General features: G+C 39.0%; 1 protein-coding gene across 4 annotated transcripts in view; it reads left to right on the top strand.

The window, feature by feature from the left end:
- The window catches only part of Rap1gds1 (Rap1 GTPase-GDP dissociation stimulator 1), a 138,423-nt gene that overhangs the window by 87,946 nt on the left and 30,233 nt on the right, over nt 1-20,244 (top strand). For 2 of the 4 annotated variants that reach the window (XM_051165982.1, XM_051165981.1), the window contains exon 5: nt 5,570-5,716. The exons of the other annotated variants lie outside the window; for them this stretch is intronic. In XM_051165982.1, the coding sequence (XP_051021939.1) occupies nt 5,570-5,716 (147 nt within the window). The remainder of the gene's footprint in view (nt 1-5,569; nt 5,717-20,244) is intronic. 4 annotated transcript variants of the gene reach the window in all.

Here is a 20,244-nt window from a genome sequence, read left to right as displayed (position 1 = left end):
TTGTCGCATAACTTGTGCTTGAAAGTAAAGTGCCAACTTACTAGCTTTTTCCCAGCAGTGAGACCTGATCTGATGTTCAGGTCTTGTGGTTTCTTGCTTTTGGCTACGGAACAGTATTGGAAGCACAGTATCTTTACCTTTTGTTCTTAGACAGTGTTAGTGCAGGATACAATGATCATACAGGGACGGGAAACTGTACTCTATGGCATACCATTATTAAAGAATGAGGTATGGCTTGGAAGTGTTGGTGGGTTCCTGCAGTGGCTGCATGTCTCATAATTAAGAAAAATTAAGATATCTATCATTTCCATAGTTAATACATCAAATTGCTTTACAAGTTAGATGCTACTAATTATAAAAAGCAACTCTTACACTATGTATATTATATTACCCTCTCAAACTGGAAACAGGAGTTTTAATACAGAGATCAATTTTATATTCTGAGTAATTTCTGATAAAAGAGCTATAGTGTTCATGATTTAAACACACAAGATGGGAATGGAGAGGAAAGGAAAGAAAGTGATCGTTCTTAAAATATTATTTGTTGTATTACCAAAACTATTGAGTAAAAGAAAAGAACTTTGTGTAGTATTATCTGATTGTATTTTCCCTCCCCCAACTTCACCCAGAGCCTCCCCAGCTCTGTAGCCACCATACTCAACCAGACCACACTCCCCCCCCCCCCATCTCTTCCCCCTCCCCTTCCCTCTTCCCCTCTTCTCCCACCTCCTCTCCCACCTCTTCTCTCTCTCTCTCTCTCTCTCTCTCTCTCTCCACGCGCGCGTGTGCACGCACACAGACAGACAACCAAGAAGTTATTTAGAACCTTCTGGCAAATGGAAAATCAATTTGCCCTGATGGAATGTCACAGGGTGTATCAACCAGACCTCAGGGCAGGCGCCATGCCCAGGAGTAGCTGTCCAACACAAAATGAACTCCATGGTTTTTGTTTTGTGTTTTACAGAATTTTTCTCTCATTCTGGCATTTTGTGTGATTCATATACTTAAATGCTTCCTAGTTAATTGTACAGCGGCTTGGCTGCTATGTGCGAAGACTAAGTAAGTGTTGTCTTAAGCAATAGCGGCTTATCGTCAGATTGTGGAGAACAGGCAGTAGACTTAGCGGTAGCCTGTGATGTAACCAGCTCCTGGTCCTGGAGTAGAACATGTCTAGTTGTGGTATTGACTTTCCACATTATATGGTGAGTCCACTTAAATTTCCTTCGTGTGTGTGTGTGTGTGTGTGTGTGTGTGTGTGTGTGTGTGTGTGTGTGTGTGTGTGTATTTTTCATCACAGGAAGCTTTCTCCAGCAGACTTCCATGGGTTTTGGTAAGGCCTTTTGTGTTTGTTGTCCTGGCCTGTGTTCTCTCCTTTAACCTGTTCTCCTCCTCCTCCTCACCACCACCACCACCACCACCACCACCACCACCACCCTTAATCCTACAATTCTGGCTTCCTCTTTGCTTTCTGTAACTGTGTTCTATTTCCTTATCCTTGGCAGATACTCTCCTACTCCCTAGTCCACTACTTGGTCCCTAGCCTCTGGCTATTCAGATTGTAGCACTCATACAGAAAGCTTAAAGTTAACATCTACATCTTAGAGAAAACATGCAGTATATGCTTTGGGTTTGTTTGTTTGTTTACCTCGTCCAGGATGATTGTTTTCTAGGTACATCCATTTATCTGTGAATTTGATTTTTTTAATGGCTGAATAACACTCCATTGTACAAATATGCCAGAAATGAACATGGACAATCATCTCTGTAGTAAGATGGGTCCTTTCAGTACGTGCCCAAGCATGGTATAGCTGGATCTTGTGGTAGATTGATTTTCAGCTTTTTGAGGAACCTCCACACTGAGTTTTATAGTGGCTGTACAAGTGTTCACTCCCACCAAGGAATTAGTATTCCCCTTTGCTGGCATCCCTGCCAGCATGTGCTGTCCTTATTTTCTTAGTCTTGGCCATTCTGATTGGTGTAAGATGAGACCTCAAAGTGGTTTCCATTTTCATTTCCGTGATAGCCTAGGATGTTGAACATTTAAGTGTTTCTCAGGCCTTTGTGTTTGATCTTATGAAAATTCTCTCCTTGGTCCTATGCCCCGTTATTACATTGTTTTTTTGTTTTGCCTTTTGGTAGTTCTTTTTATGTTCTTGATACTAACCCTCTATCAGATTCGTAACTGGAAAGATCTTTTCCTGTTCTGTAGGCTGCCCCTTTGCCTGAATAATGGCGTCCTTTACAGAGGCTTTTCAGTTCCATGTGGTTCTACTTACGTTGGTCTTAGTGCCTGTGCTATTGGTGTCGTGCTCAGAGCGTCCTTGATTTCAAGCCTGTTCTCCATTTTCTCTTCTCTTAGGTTCGGGGTCTCGGTCTTGTGCTGAGATCCTGGATCCTGAGTTTTGTACAGGGCAATAAGTATGGATCTCAGGACTCTTCTGCATTGCGGCCACACAGTTGACCAGCACCATTTGTTAAAGATGCTGCCTTTTCTAGAGTTTGTATTTTTGGCTTCTTTGTCAAACTTCAGGGTCCACAGGTATATGGAATTATGTCTGTATTTTCAGTTTTATTCTGTTGAGCAGTGTTTTGTTTGTCTTATTTTTAAGTTTTTAAAAGTTATTTACTTATTCACGTTACATCCCGATGGTAGCCCCCTCGCTCTTCTTCTCTCAGTCCCACCCTCCCTCCCTCCCTCTCCCTTACCCCCCTCCCCCTCCCCTGTTCCTCAGAGTAGGTATGGAGAGAGTTAGCAACCTTGTCTCGTTCCTGATTTGAGTGGAAATTCTTTGAGCTTCTCTCCATTTGGCATGGTGTTGGCTGTGGGCTTGCTGTAAATTGCCTGTGTTATGGTTGAGGTGTGTTTCTTGTCCTCAAGACTTTGATCAGGTTGAAGCAGGACTCTGAGTAGGTCTGGAGAGACTGGAACATAGGGCAGGTTGCCCACCCCAGGCCAGCCTAGTGTGACCACTGGGAGCCTGTGGTAGAGAATATGTTTCTGAGGATTGTGGGAAGCCTAGAGGAGTGGAGATGGGCGGTGAGGAAAGGCTGAAAGGCAGGCTGAAAGGGCTGTTGTGGAGGGTATTCTTTTTAACACTGATGACCTCTGTTGACAGGTAGCCAACTTAGCCTTGAACTGACTCCCATGTAATACCAGCACTTGGCTGGCTGGTGAAGGACTATTGATAGGATTTCAAGGGCAAAGCTGGCTATAGAGTAATCTCCATACCAGACTGACATACAGAGTGGGACCCTGTCTCAAAATTAATTAAATGGGCTCAACATAACTTCGTGTACTAGGAAACTAGGGCTTAAAATAGCTATTTTTAAAGATTTTTTTTCTAAGTCTTAAGCATTCACAATTTATATTTTGAAAGCTAACTAAAGTCATTCTATTTGAGTTTTGTAAACTTTGGGTCAGATATGCTATATATCCATATAGCAAATATTTAGATTGTTAACTCTTAAGTAATCATTTTCCAAAATACCATCCATACACATATTGACTAGTTTTTACATGTTGTTTTGCTGCTGGAAATTATATTTACTTTTTTTTTTTGGTCTTAAGATAGGGTCTTGCTCTGTGGGCCAGGCTGGCTAGAACTTGCAGTCCCTCTGCCTCAAACTTTTAAGTGCTAGGTTACAAGTGTATACCATACCTGGCTAGAGGTTCAGGGATATACATATGTCTGTGTAGCTATGTAATGTGTTCATGGGGAGGCCTGAGGTAGGCATTGGAAATCTTCCCCTATTACTCGCTACCTCATCATGGAGGCAGGGTCTCTCACTTGAACCCAGGGTTGACCTATATGGCTAGTGTCAGGAGCCAGCATGTCCTGGGGATTGCCCTGTCCCCACTTCCTGAGTGCTGGAATTACAGGGGCTGCTCTGCCCCCATCTTATGTTTATATGGGTTCTGGCGAATCTAAAGCCAGGCCTCATACTGCACGGTGAGTATTTTATCCACTGACCAGTCTCCCAACTCTAAAACTTAAATTTCTAAGAATACATTCTAAGCTAGTTTCTCTGATAGTTAGCCTGTAGGCACAGAATTTTCTGTAGTCTTAGCTGTTTAGCATGGGTGTTGTTGTGTATCATCTATATAACAGTATAACTGCTAGGACATGGTGTGAAGTTAGTTTCATTTTAGCCTGTGTCCTTAATTTTTTAAAATTAAGTTAGTGTGCTATATGTGTGTATATGTCTATACCAAAAGAATTGATGTGTTAAGTTTCATATAGTCAACTAATTGAGCAGCGTATATGGCCTTGGTCCAGTGTTTTATTAATAGAAAACGAAAAAGCTTTTGTTTAATAGCTTCATGGTGATAGTTCCTTGTGAAGTGTTTCCTGTTTTGATCCTTCTGTTACATTCCTACAGTCAAGCTGTCCATTATGGGATCCAGTCATCAGTTTAGCTCTTGAAACACTGAAATGTGCTTAGTTTGAATTGAGTTATTTCTAGGGTAAAATGCGCTTGTATTTTGAAGGTTTATTACAAAGAATGTTAAATATTTCACTAATAACATTGATTTCAGGTTATGATGATAATAGACATTTGACTGAATAAAATCGTATTAAAATGTATTTTATCTTACTTTTAATGTGGTTTCTGATAAATCCGTATGACACATGTGGCTTTCACATGTTACCATCATGATTCTGTTGGACAGCACTATTCTATAGGCTGTCTTCCCGTCTGAAGAGGTCAGACTTTAAAAGGTACATATCCTTTTAACTCGTTCCATTCCTGTGTTCAGAAGTTGGAAAGTACTCTAAAGCTGTTTGCACGTTCCAACAGTTGAATGGCATTTCTTTTGCACATCATACATTCACACGTATGTTTGGCCATCAACTTGAAGTTAAATTATAATGGTGTAAGCTAGAAGAGAGAGGATAAGGAAAAATAAAGCACAAATCAAGAGTGAAAAGAGTATGTTTATGGATGGCAGAAAAAGCTGAAGACTCTGCTCCTACTATTTAGTAATTGTATATTGTAACCTAGAATTACACTGTGTCCCTTCCACTTTTCTTTGGCAATGGACCATGAAAAACACTCATAAAAAGATATATTTATTGTTTTCCAAGTTAAGGAACAAGCACCCAATTACTACTACTTAGGAGGCTGTGGACACGGTGCAGCGGCAGAGCGCTTGCCAAGCGTGTGTGAGGCCCTGGGCTCTAGTCCTCAGGGACCCATTTCTTCAGAAGAGAATATCATTTTGTTCCTGCTCTCTCAAAAATCTTAACAATTTCGTTATGAAGAGAGAGGTGTGAATTTTCTCAGTAAAACACCCAGAAGTTCTTTAAAGCTCCCATTCTGCACCAGTGAGGACACTCTTTCTTTTCCTCTTAAAAAGCGATTGCCTCTTTGCCCCATCCCACTCCCATAATCATGTCTGGTTTGTTTTGTTTTCCTTTTGTTTGATTTTTTTCAATAAGACATTTAGTCACTTTGCTTAGGTTTATTTTCAAACAGTGTTTGCAAACCGTGTTATGTTTTGTATTTGAAATTGTAAGGTATATTTCTTTCTTTTATTTTATTTTTAATTTAACTCTTTGTTTTACAGATGAGGGCAGAAGTGCAGTTGACCAAGCAGGTGGTGCACAGATTGTAATTGACCATTTAAGGTCGCTGTGCAGTGTAACAGACCCCGCCAGTGAGAAGCTTTTGACTGTGTTTTGTGGCATGCTGATGAACTATAGCAATGAGAATGGTAAACAAAACTGAAAACTTGCTTTATCTATGGGGGAAGCTTTAAAATAACTTTAACTATCATATATCCAACAGATATTTGAAAACTGGACAAGTTCACAAGTGGTGCATAAAATTAAGAATTAACTTTACTGTGTCTGGGAAAAATCACACAATGGTCTGAGATACAGAACTGGAAATAGGCTTTGAGGGTTACATTAATAACAAAATGTAAAAAATCAAGTGTGTGGTATAGTTTAAATTTCTTGCTGTGAGCATTAAAAAAAAATGTTAAAATAGGCTCATGTTTATGACTTTAACTACCAGGAGTGGTTTTAAACCTTGTTTTAAGGTGGAAAATTAGTTACTGTATTTACTTGGAAGAATAAAGATTCTTCAGTCCAACTGAGCTTAGAATAACAAAGTTCAAAGTAAGTGTAAGTAGCTGATTTAGAAATTTGTCTTTAAAGCAGTCTGTTTTCCCTATAAGGCATTGTTAGGACCTACCAACAAATGACGTACCTTTCACATAGCCTATGATATGTATTACAGGAGCACCCATCCACGCAATGATGATAGTAAGTTTTCATAGTGGTTTTATGCTTTAAGCATGGCTCATGTCTCATCATCCATGTAAAATATCATGTGATGAAATGCTCCGATTCCAGAATGTCCTTGGCATGTAACAGAGCTCCTTCTGTGATTTGTTTCCTGTGATATTTTAAGTTTGCAGTTGTATATTAAATATGTAATATGTAAACTCATTTATGCTGAATGAGTTTAAAGACATTTTTCGGTAGCTTCCATATGGTCAGCGATTCCTATTTTCTTGCATCTTTGCTGAATCCTTCTGAAGGATCCTAAACATGAATAGAATTAGAACAGACTGGGTAAAATCCAGGTTTTAGTTTCTATTTGGAGTTTAGCTGTACTACACGAGTACCTGAATTACATCAAGAAATGACGTTACAGTTGTTCATGTTGCTTCTTTTTTAAACTTCATTTGAGATTCGACTCAAGAATGTAGAAAAATGCCAAGTAAGACAACATTTTGAAATGCCGCATAAGACATGGAAGCTTTGGATATAATGGGCATCTTTATGCATCTACACTAGGAATTTTAGTCTTTTGAGGAAGCTGTTTTTAAAAATGCATGTTAAAAAAAAAAAAAACGAGAGTGAGAGAAGTGGTTCCTTTCGTACTAAAGTGCCAGCAGTACAACCATGGTGGCCTGAGTTTGGTTCCCCAGCACCCATATTAAAAGAGGAGAGAGACAGATATTGAGGTGCAATGGCCAATCCTTCTGGCTGAAAGGGGGAACTCCTAGTTTAGTGAGGAACCTTGTCTCAAAAGGTAAGGTGTGGAGGGTGATTGAAGAAGAGGTCCTTGGTGTCAACCTCTGACCTCCACTCCAGACACAGACAAAATGGCTGAAGGACCCTCCAGAGCATGACAGTGCCCATAGCAGAGGACCACAGTGCACAGCGGAGTGCGCTGGTGGGTCATACACTGAGTGCACGTGCGCTGTGTGTTTTCTAAGACTGGACTTTCTTCTGATGGTAAATACACTTGAGTAGTAACTTAGACGCTATGGGAAGCTATGGTAACTCTTTTCATAACAGCGTAGGGCGAATGGTGGTATTCCAAAAGCTGCAGAGAAATGCCTCTTTCAAAACGTGGTAGATAAACCAAAGTTATTTGTAGACTGTTAAAGAGACATGGCAAAGGTCACCCTCCATCTCTTCTTCCGTCTTGTGTACTGAGCACCCTCTGAAGTGATTCTTGCTGCTGATGCCTGAATTTACATGTCAGTCCGCTCTTTGCATTGCTTTTAAGCATCTTTATTTTTGTGCTCCTTTAGCTACTATTTTACTTTAAATTTCTGCTTAACGACTTAAACATTAGAACTTCGTTACTAACATGAGATCACTTGTGATTGGTCCTTATGCACCCAGCACCCAGATGAGTCAGTAAGACCCAAAACTCAGGAAGTACCTTACATCAGCACTTAACGGGAAGTTTCTTTTTAGACGTGCTTACGTTTGAATCTTAGGACATATCCTTGTGCTAATTTGTGAGTAGAATATGAATAATAAATACTTACGTTCTGCTCTGACAGAGGAAAAAATGAACTGTTTCTTTGAGCCCAATAACTTAAGCTATATCCACAGTTAAATTTTTAGTTACTTTTTTTTTTTTTTAATTTCAGATAAGGTAGCGTTGAAACTAATCACAAACAGCTCTTAACAGGAAAGCATCTTTTGAATTACATATTAGTCCTAAAATGCATTGACACTGTGCAGTATATTCATTCAAATATTTGTGTCTGTGTCACGAAACTGTCAGTATATCAAGGTTTAAGTTCAATAAATAAGGAAGAAAACCGCTTCCCACACACAAGGAAGATGTCTGTGCTATGGATTCACTTGTTCAGTGGCAGCATTTCTGTACTGCTGGGTAAAACTGCACACATACCTGGAAGATCATTGGTTTAAAAGTTTAGACTCGCTTAGGACTATACTTTTAAGCTATGAGTGATGCCTATTTTTGCCCATTGATGAAGCAATTAGGACTTCTTATAGTACGGTGTCTGAGTTATAAAAAGTATATTGCTGAGCCAGAAGCGTTGGAGTGATATTTATAAATCCATATTTGAATGTGTCAGAAATAAATTTATTTAATAAAAGTCACTTAAAAAATTTTTTTTAATCGTAACTATTTTTTAATGTGGCAAACAACACTCGAACTTGCATAGCCTTGCGAAGTAACCTGGATGTTGATTGGTAGAAAAGCTTGTTACGGATTTGGCATTCTGCTTGAGGGAACATGGTAAGTGTCCTGTAATTGGATACAGCTCACGTTTTAATTACAGAGCACAGATCTTTAACTATACATTTTTATAGCATTAATTGTTTGGGGGGTTTTGTTCCTGGTTTGCTAACCCCTGCTAAAGCACTGCAGTTTCAGAACACTAAACATTCTTGCTCCGCTGGCCAGCTGTTAGCACAGGTGCTCTCTGACTGGCAGTGGAAGTGATCCCAATGAATCCGTCCTAAGCCTGGCAATAGCATACCTGGGCATTGCACTTGCTACACACATCTGCTGAACATCATGTTGAGCACCTTGAAGTACCACTTATTTAAGCCATGATTATGTGGCTGACGGAGAACTGTGGCCCACTGCTTCTTGTTCCCGGCACCACAGAAGAGACGTGCTGCATATCACTGGCTTGGGCAGAACCCAAAATGTCAAGTTCTGCTGGGTTCTCCTGGTTAGGAACCAGTTAGAAATCTTAAATCAATCAAAGACGATCTGTAGTCCAGTGTTTGGGTACATATTTCTTCTGGTTATATAGCATCCAGATACTGCATACCTTAATAATACCTAAATTTTTCATTAATAAAATCAGTAGTTGGAGGGAAACTGTGCTGTCAAAAGCAATCCTTCATTATATAAGTTAGAAACACTATAAATTCTTTATTGGATGAGTAGACCTTCTCTATCCAGATAAGTAGCAGGCAGGGACACCAGAAACAAGGAACAAGTACCATTTCCCATGTCATCCACGAACTTACTAAGTCTGTCCATGTGTACCTGGAAACTGCAAACATGTAATCTTAAGTGAACCACTTAGAGATCAGAATTAACACCTTATGTGAAACCTACCAGTTCATGGTCACTGCTGTCAATTACAATAGACACATCGAATCAGCAAGCAATGGAAATTTTGCTTAAGGGTTTACTATTTCCCTGTTGGCTGGTTGGTTGGTTGGTTGATTTTGATACAGGGTCTCACCATGTAGTCCTCGCTGGCCTGGAATTTTATGGACCACGCTGTCCTCAGACACACAGAGATCCACTGCCTTTTCCTCCCTGGTACTAGGATTAATGGTGTGCACCACCATGACCAGCTTAATATTTTTCTTAATACAGTTGTGTTAGTGACACAAAATAGAAGGGGAAGATTGTTACACCTTTAAAACAAAGTTCTAAATGGCAATAAGCAATAAAGACTAAATTTCTTAAAACATAAATTTCATACAGTAAAGATAATAAACATGCTACCAGGGACTGGTTTCTTCTTCGCATATTAATATACAGTCAGTGGCTTCTTCATGTGACCTTATGTATACTATAGCTATATATTTGAATATATGCTTTCAATAAGCACTAACATTCGTCAGTATCGGTTAGTAGCGCCATTGGTTGAAGAGAGGCTAACTTGCAACATAGGAAAAATCTATTCCTTGGGTACTTGATTGAAGGGTTAATCACTGAACTTAAGTGTTAAACTCATTACTTACATCAGTGGACTGAAATAAGTCTCCTATTTCCGATTTAAAGAGTGTTGCTGGGCTGGCTGGGAATCTCAGTGGGTAGAGAAGTGTGTGCCGGCAGGCCTAACAACCTGTCTTCATCTCTAAATCCCAAAAGGTAGCAGGAGAGAACCAACCCCCCCCCCCCTGCACACACAAATGTTAAAAATATAAAGGTCATTAGCACATGCAATTCTAGCCACTGCTCGTGTTTCTGTAGCGTTCATTTAGCTTCTGATTCATTGGGATAGGGAAGTGGGTTTATCTAGGAGGAGTTTCAGGAGATGAAAGAACGTGCTCAAAATGTATGGGGAAAAAAATTCTAGTTAAAAGAAAGTTCGAGAAACAAAGAATTTCTCCAGCTTCAAATGACTTAATTACTAATAGTAGCTGTACTTACTTTATATTTTTAAAAGAAGACGTCTATCATACTTGTTACAGTCCAAGTATTAGGTGTGTGTGATAACTGTTTTAGTCCAAGGGTCTAGAGCTGTGGACTAAGCACAGCTCTTAGAGTATGCCTATTCGGTGTTATCAGCTTGACTCCAGCTAGAGTCATTTAGAAGAGGGACCCTCAGCTGAGGAAATACTTGCATAAGATTAGGTTTTTAGGCAAATCCATGGTCATTCCCAAAGCTATTGGTTGATGTGGGAGGGCTCGGTCCTCTGTGGTTGGTGCCATCCCTGGGCAGGTGGGCCTGGGTTTTATGAAAAAGGAAGCTGAGCAAGCCAGTAAGCAGCACTCCTCTGTGGCCTCTGCCAGGCTCCCGCATTAGCTTCCATCAGTGAAGAACTGTGATCAGGATGTGTAATGAATAAACTTTTTCCTACCCCCCCCCAAAAAAAAAACAATTTCTTTTTATCGTGAATTTTATTTTCTTAGTGAATCTAATCCAGTTACTTGGGTTAGCTGCTGCTTCTTTACATTTAAAATAAACAACTAAGGAGTGATACTGATCAGAACTTATTCATCTGTCCTGTGTAGGATTCATCCCTGTGTTTGGGTGTTCTTTGATGACAACACACAGGAGCTTTTCCTAAATGTTAGATGTTTAGAAAAATCTTGATCCGTGTGAAGCATTACTTCCAAAGCTTAATTAAGACAACTCAGTGCTTTTATTTATTTCTACATAATTTTTCTCTATGTAATATAGTGAAAAAACTCAGAATGTACAGTTGTGTCTCCCAGTGTACTACATTCAAGTATTCTCTAACCGTTCTTTGTAAAGACATGGGCCCTATACTTTATAGATTTCCATCTTGCCCCCCTCCCCCATCTCTGAAGTGGGATGCCCTAGTGGACTGGGTGATTTACATTGTGCAGTTGTGTGTTGGCATTTTTATTCTTCGTGTTCTGCCAACGGCTGCACTTTATTAACTACCTACTAGCTGTTAGTTGTGTTGCTCAAAGAACTGTGGGTTTTTACTTCCTATGCAGCAGAGCTCTTGACTCCCCTTGTTGGATGCGATGGAATTAATGAAGTTCTGCCACAAGCGCCTTTTTATTTACAAATGTTTTTTGTTCTTAATCATTTTACCGATTATAACATCAACTTCTGAATTCAAAGATTTTAATTTTTTTTCTTAGTAAAGTGAAGTGGGCGAGCTACTTTGTCAGTGATTTTAATAGCCTCATACTTAAAGTGTGACGTTATATTACAGGAATAATACTTTATTGGCATCGTTAGCTTCTAGGTTGCTCTGGGTTAAATACATTAGCTCTGGCTAAATGCATTGTAATGCTACACAGGTGCCCATTGTTGACTAGGACACTGGAGGAGCACAGGCTGCGTTTGTAAATTCTGGCCTGTTTTGTTTCCTGGTTTTTGTTTTCTGGTTTCTGTTTTGTTTTTTTCTCTATTTGCCGAAAGCTAGCCTCCTTTCACTCTTCCAATTCCAATCCCCCATTCTCATATCCAGCTCTGTAGCAGACTTCCTGCTGTGGCCTCTCCTTATGCTGTTGCCCCATTGCCAGAGGACTAAGCAGATTCTGGTAGAACACCTGCTTTCCTCTCTCCTGAGGAGCCTTGTCCCCTCCTCCTAGCACATCCCCATTTCTAAGTGTCACCACCTAATACTCAGAAACATATTTTGCCAGGAACCCCCAGTGGCCACACCTGTAAGGATCCCAGAAGAATTCTCTACCAAGTACCACACAGCCCCCACCCCCTCACAAGAACCAGAGACCACCACAGAAACCAAGGAACACCCACCCAACAAAGATAAAAGCATATATCAGCACCTAGAATTACAACTTTCCAAACCCCAGATGTTTAGATGCAGCATAAAAACTCAATAACAGCCAGTACTATACATTTCCACTAGAGCCCAGCAACCCTACCATAGCAGGCCCTCAGTATCACAACAAAGTTGAAGCATAATAAAAAGACCCTAATATGGTCTTTATGAATATGATAGAGGTCCTTAAAGAGGAAATGGAAAAAAATGCTTCAAAGAAATCTAATAAAAACAGTAGAAGGAAATGAATAAAACACTTCAAGACCTGAAAGTGGCAATAGAGTCAATAAAGAACACCCAAACTGAGGGAAATCTGGACACGGGAAACTAAGGAACTAGGAAGCTCAGAGGGTAGCTCCACCCACAGAATACAAGAGATGTAAAAAAGACTTGCCAGCCTTGAAGACACAATAGAAGAAATGGATGCTTCCATCAAAAAAAAAAAAAACCACTAAGTCTAAAACACCTGGCACAAAAAAACATACAGGAAATCTAGGACACTATGAAAAGACCAAATCTAAAAATAATAGGAACAGAGGAAGGAAAAAAACACAGGTCAAAGGCACAGAAAATATTTTAACAAAATTGTAGAAAAAAATGTTCCTAACCTAAAGAAGGAAATGCCTATCAAGATACAGTGGGCCAGAAAAGAAAGTACCCTCAGCACATGAGTAAAAACACTAAACATACAAAACAAAGAAAAATACTAAAAGCTGCAAGGAAAAAAGGCCAAATACCATACAAAGGTAGACCTATTAGAATAACACCTGAGTTGCCAGTGGAGATTCTGAAAGCCAGAAGGGCCTAGACGGATGTACTACAGTCTCTAAGAGACCACAGATGCCAGCCTCATAACAAGCCCAGAAAAGCTTCAAATCATCATAGATGTAGAAAATAGACATCCATGTTAAACCCATTTAAACAGCATCTATCTACAAATCCATCCCTACAGAAGAGGCTAGAAGGAAAACTCGAACCTAAACAGGCTAACCATAACCAAGAAAATACAAGGAACAAATAATCCCAGAGAACCAAATCAAAAGAGAGGAAGTGTGTGTGTGTGTGTGTGTGTGTGTGTGTGTGTGTGTGTGTCTGTACACACATTCAGCTCACAGCAACACAGTAACAGATTGACAAGCCCTGCTAATGATAAATCTCAACATCAGTGGTCTCAGTCCTGCAATAAAAAGACACATAAATAACAGGATGGATGCAGAAACAGGATCCATCCTTAAGCAATCAAGAAATATACTTCAACATCAAGGATAGCACTCAGGGTAAAGGGTTAGGAAAAGATAGTCCAAGCAAATGAACCTAGGAAGTAAGTTGGTGGAGTCATTTTAATATCTGACAAAATAGATTTCAAACAAAAACCAACCAGAAAAGAGGGAAGGACATTATATACTCATCAAAGGGGGAAATTCCACCAAGAGAACATTGCAATTTTTAGAATTTATGTTCTGGACACAAGAGCCCCCAAGTTCATAGAAGAAAAACTACTGCAGTGTTAATCACATACTGATGCTCAGACTCTGATATTGAGGAGACTTCAATACCCAACTCTCACCAATAAACAGGTCATCCAGACCAAAAATAAACAGAAATACTGGAGCTAACTGATGCTATAAACAGAACATTTCACCCAAACACAAAAGAATATATATACCTTCTCAGCACTTCAAAATTGACCACATACTTGAGCACAAAGCAAGTCTCAACAGATACAAGAAAACTGGAATAGCACTCTGCATGGATTAAAAGATGGACGTAACAACAGAAAGCTTACAGACTCATGGGAAATGAACAGCTCATGGCAGAATGAAAAAAAAAATGGGTAAGACAGAAAAAGTTTAAAGAAAAAATGTTAAACTTTCTAGAATTGAATGAAGTTGACTACACAGCATACCCAAACTTACAGGCTACGATAAAGGCAGCCCTAAAAGGCGAGTTCATATCACTAAGCACCTAAATGAGAATTGGAGAGATTCCATGCTAGTAACTTAGCAGCACCTGAAAGTTCTAGAACAAAAAGAACAAATCACAACCAAAAGGAGCAGACAGCAAGAGATCATCAAGCTTAGTTCTGAAATCAGTAGAAACAAAAAAGAATTCATGAAACAAAGAGTTGATTCTTTGAGAAAATCAGTAATATCAACAAACATTCAAATTAATTGAATGGCAGAAAGAGAATATGCAAATTAACAAAAATAGAAATGAAATGGGGAATATAACAACAAGGAAATCTAGAGAATCATACTTAAAGACCAAATTGGGAAACCTAAAAGAATGGATAATTTCCTGTACACATACCACTTACCAAAGTTAAGTCATGATTGGATAAGCAGTTAAAACAGACATATAACTGCTGACTTTCAAAGAAAAGTTAATGCCAGTGCTTCTCAAGTTATTGCTCAAAATGGGATCATAAGGGACATTGCCCAGTTTGTTTTCTGAGGCCACAATTACTATGATACCCAAACCACAGACACAGTAAAGATAATTACAGAGCAATTTCTCTTATGAACATAGGTGCTGCTTCCGCAGACCAGCTCCAGGAACAGTGAAGAGAGAAGAGAGGTGGATCCACAGTAGGGAGAATTGAGCAGGCAGTGAACAGCTGGTTAAGGGAAACCAACTAACTGCTGGTTGAACAACTAGCTAGAATAACTAGTTGTTGAGGAATGGTGGAAAAAGAAACACTAGGAGACTCAAGCATACCCCGTACATCCTGAAGGTTGTAAAGCTAGGAGAACTTTATTTCCTGTCTCTCTTCTTGCTTGGTCACCCACCTTTGTCTCTTCTTGCTTGATGTTCCGTCTCTAGCTTACTCTATAATGTCTGTTACTTGCTTGCCATTCTTCTTGTGCCAACCCCCATATTTTATTTAAAATGAAGTTCAATTCTTTTCATTACAGATTACATCATGATTTTTCTCATCTTTTACAATCAATAGGGCATTCAAAAATCCACAAAGTAGAGAACAGTCTAACAAGGAAATACAAAAAGTTCTGTATAATTTATAATAAAGCATACAGCAAAACTCATTCAATTTCTAAGCAATGGTCAGCATAACCTGATTATTACTACTTAAACAATATCCGGGAAAGTTTAGTCATAAATTTCCTTGGGCTAAAGCCATTGTGTTTATAAGATTGTCATAGCAACACAGCATAAATTTTCTCTAATAAAGAAAAAAAAATTGGCTTACTCCTAGTCCCAAACCAATAGATGTGCTATCCAAGCCTAGACAAACTACCAAGGGGTCCTTTATTGTAAATTATCTGTAAAGCAATGACATCCTAAACCCACCTTCTATAGCTCTCAAAGCAGATTCTAAGGAAACGTTTCTACAGGTAACAGTATCTAGCCAAGTACTGTTATGTCAAGGTCTTAACTTTCACGCAGTTTCTGCTTGGGTGCTCACAGAGCAAAAAAACTATCATTGTCTCAAGCCCTTGGCCAGATGCCCTCTTTCAACATTCTCTGTGGGAAAAGGTTTCCCTGTATGATTTTCATTAGGGCTCAGAAATAAAGAGTTTTAGGAGAAAAGGGCAGGTTTCTAGACAAAAATTACACCTGGACCATACATAATATTTAAGACAGTGGTGGTCAGCCAAAGGTCTCTGGAACTTTGTCAAGCAAAGCCTCTATGACTTATCCTCATGTCTGTGACACATAGATACAAAATTTCTTAACAAAATGCTTATGAGCAATAGTCAAGAATATATCAAAATGATCATGTGCAATGATCAACTAGGCTTCATCCTACAGTTGAGCACAGGTAAATCAATAAATGTAAGCTACCATGTAAACAAGCTGAAAGACAAGTCACATGGCCATTTCATTGGATGCAGAAAAGGCCTTTGATAAAAATTCCTGGAGACTTTATACAAGCGACATTTATCAGCATAGTAAAGGCAGTTTACAGCAAGCCCATGGCCATAGCCAAATCAAGTTAAAAGGAGGTACACGCAAAGCAGTTGCAGTAAAGTCAGGAACAGGGTTGTGCATTCTCTCCCTGTTAGTCTATATAGTACTTGAAGTTTTAGTTAGAGCAGACCACTGAAGGAGATCAAGTGAATACAAATTAGAAAGGAAAAAGTCAGAGTAACTTTATTTGCAGATAATAATATGATATTATACATAAATGGCCCTAAAAGTTCCACTGGAAACTTCTACAGCTGATCAACGCGTTGAGCAAAATCTCTGGATACAAAGTTAATTCACAAAAATAAGTAGCCTTATATACAAATAAAAAACAGACTGTGAAAGAACCCAGGGGAAAAACACATTTCACCAGAGCCTGAAATAATAGACAATATCTCAAGATAACTAAAACCAAGAAAGTAAAAAGCTTGTCTGACAAAAACTTCTAAGACATTGAAGAAGCTGTCAGAAGATAGAAAGATCTCTCATCCTCATGGATCGGTAGGATTAATACAGCAAAAGTGGCCGATCTACCAAAAGCAATCTACAGATTCAGTACAATCCCTGTCAAAATTTCAACACAATTCTTCACAGATCTTGAAAAGACAATTTTTTTAGCTTTATATGGAGAAAAAAAAAAAAAAACAAACCAAGATAGCTAAAAAAAAAAAAAAAACAACCTGAAAAATAAAAGAAATGCTGGAGGCGTCACTATCCTGGATATCAAATTGTACTACAGAGTTATAATAATAAAAGCAGCATGTTATTAGTATTAAAACAGACACGTTGATCAGTGGAATCGAACTGCAGACGTAGACATGAATCTAGACCATATGGACGCCTGATTTTTGATAAGGAAGCCAGAAATACACACTAGAAAAAGACAGCATCTTCAACAAGTGATGCTGGTCACACTGGATGCTTGCGGAAGACTGCAGATAACGTCTGTTCTGACCACCCTGCAGAAAACTCAAGTGCAGATGGATCAGAGATCTCAACATAAAGCCAGATACACTAAACCCCATAGAAGAGAAAGAAACGACTAGCCCAGCATGTCGGTACAGGAAAAGAATTTCTGAACAAATACTCTTAGCACAGGTACGAGAGTCGGCAGTCGATAAATGGCACCTCATGAAACTGAGAAGCTCCTATGTAGCAAAGGGCGCCATCATGTGGACGAGCAGCAGGGTGGAATAATATTTTCACCAAAGCACGTACTCACGAAATTCAACGTGTGCTGTAGTGAGACTACTTTCTTCTCTAAACCCTGAAAGAACTTCTTTGAATTCTCTATTGAATTAACTTATAATATGAGTGTCTTGGTTAATCACCCAATATTTTCATCTTGATTTGCCTTTTTCTTCTGGAAATTTCTGTGTGTCATTGAAATATGTAATGTAAGAACTAATGGGGAATTCTGAATGCGCCGCACCTACTCATGTTTTGGTTTTAAAAATGAAAACTTAAAATAAGGAATTGGCGGTTTGTTTTTTAAAATACTTAATTGTGGTTTTATACCCTCAGCACTGAATTTAGGCGAAAACATCTCTGTACTGTTGGTAAGGTGGAAGGAAACCTTTACTTGCACAGGTTCATTGGGGTAGCCAGGTAATACGCCCTCTCTGTAACTGTGCTTACGTCAGCTTTCATTACAGTGTTAATGAGCGAAATCCAGCCTAAAATCTGGAATGCTGCACCACTGAAAGCATTTCTAATTTCCAGTATTCATATTCCTGGTCTAGGGAGTGCAGGTGTTAATGCAGGTGTTGTGTTAAGTTACAGGCAGGTTTCTTAAGTCTCTACTGTGCTCAGATGGTTTTTAACCAGTTTGTAATAGAACATTTCATCAAGACGTCTTCCTGCCTTTTGGTTTTCACACTGCCAGCTATATGCGGTGTGTTTACCTTAGCTTGGAGTTTTAGTGCAATATCCTACGTGTAGGCTGTATTTCTAACTGGTTGTTTCCTTTTGATAAAGTTTCATTTTTTAAAAGTCTTACCAGTGGGGTTAATAATCTTTTAGCATTGTCTGTAGACGACTTAGGAATAAGCTAAGTTTAGTAACAAATTAATATAACTGAGCTATTGGTATTTCAACATACCTTTTTGCACCTCTAGTCTATACCAGCGTTTTAAATATTAAACTTAAAACTCAGGGGGGAAAAGGTTCCTCAACTTGAGATCTTCTCTCCAGATCTCCATTCTTTGGAGTTTCCATGAGTGTGACCTGAAGAACTTGGAACCATTGAAATTCAAGTGTAGGTGGGTAAGTGTTCCGCACCAGCGCATGCGCCGATTGCCTTATCTATTGTCTCTGCATCTGTACTGCGCCCCCTCAGTGCCTCCCCTCCTCTACCTCCCCGTAGATCATACAGGGCCTGTGTCATCCTGGTATATGTAAATCTGTACTTTGGTTACTGTCTGTCTGGGATGTGTGTCAGGAACAGTTGCAGAAAGTCCTCAGACACTTAACGACAGACATTGTGCTGTCCAAAGACTGTCTCACAAGTGCTTGTGTGCTGTGTGTGGGCCCAGGTTGCGTTGTGTGAGTTTCCGTGTTTGTAGAACCTCCGAAAAAGCTCATCCGGAATTGTCGGGGTTTGTCGAGGGATGCAGATGTCATAGTCATACGTAGTCTTGTTCCTGTTTCACGAACTCTTGAGTGTGTCCAGAAAATGTGAGTTACACACATGCCTTCCTGTTGGTCTTTAAAAAGTCTTGCTCCTGATTATACGTATGACAGCATGGATGTCAGCTGCTGTTTGTTGAAGGACATTCACAGGCTTTCTTTGGACAAACAAACAACATGCCAGTCACCAGGTGGTTTGTCTCAATTAGTAAGAAAATCCCACACAAATGAGAGCCCTACGGTAGCATACATAGCTACTTAGGACTGAAACAAACCAGTTCTGGAATATTCTCCTAGGCTCAAGTAGTAGAGCCTATTCAGATAAATAAGATGAGAAAGTAAAATGCTTTTTAAAGGTAATTTCTTTCAAAATAGCTAGAATGCATTCCTGGTTATCACATTTTCTGTGGTTATCACATGTTGCTGTGGTTTCCCCACATACACCCATATTTATTACATCTACCAAGTACTTCTTTAAAATTCAGAATATTTTCCATGGTTTCTTCCCCACACTTCCAACTCTTAAAACACAAGTGGGTGATTCTTTGACAATGACTCTTATATGTCTTAGACTCCTAAAAAAAAATGAAAGATCTTAAAGAATATTTTGTGTATAAGTTATTACTAGCAGTGCTTATAGTGACAGAAATTCAAATTTTAAGTATTTTTGTAACATTTTAAAGTGATAAGCCCATTATATGTCAACATGAACAATCTATGAAAAGTATTCTCAAAATAATGTTGCTGAGAAAAACAGCATTTTTACTGTAACTATTGTAAGCAGAAAGAATATAGAAGATATATATATGTGTGTATATATATATATATATATTGTGTGTGTGTGTGTGTCATTGCCTAGGTTCAGCCAGAGCGCCAGGGTTTTTACCAGTCATTCTTTTTACACCATCAAGACACATGTCACCATATTGAGGGAAAAAAAAAACAAAACCTGGTACTTTTATAAGAAAAATTTCCTTTGGTAAATTTCCTGGAAGGATCTCAACAATTCCGCTTAGAGAATAGTCCTACCTAGGACACCTCTGTCCATAAAGTCAGCGTGTGCACCTGCTTATTTAAGTTCATTTTTTTTTTTTTTTTTTTTTTTTTATCCTCTGGGTCTTCAATATCCAAGGGGAATTTATATACTCTGTAAGCAAATTTTAGAGTCATCCTAGTACAATTATTGCTCAGTTACCATCAGAGAAGTAGATATAAAAGAATACACCCAATTGGTCCAGATGAGTATGTCCAGTCGGATGGCTGTACATTTTCTCTTGTGTGTGGTAGGTGTGTTATAGGTGAGAATATAATTAATTTGGCTCCTGAAGAGTTTTTCCAAAAAAAAAAAAAAAAAAAAGAGTTTTTCCACATGTCCTCAGAAAGAAGCAATTTTTGCAAATTACAGTGACTCACACCATTTGGCTATGCTACTCTTCTTCTT

Source organism: Acomys russatus, chromosome 23 (assembly GCF_903995435.1).
Source record: "Acomys russatus chromosome 23, mAcoRus1.1, whole genome shotgun sequence".
In the NCBI taxonomy this organism is placed as follows: domain Eukaryota; kingdom Metazoa; phylum Chordata; class Mammalia; order Rodentia; family Muridae; genus Acomys; species Acomys russatus.
The sequence above is the reverse complement of the archived record's forward strand: the minus strand, read 5'-3'. Positions and strand labels throughout refer to the sequence as shown.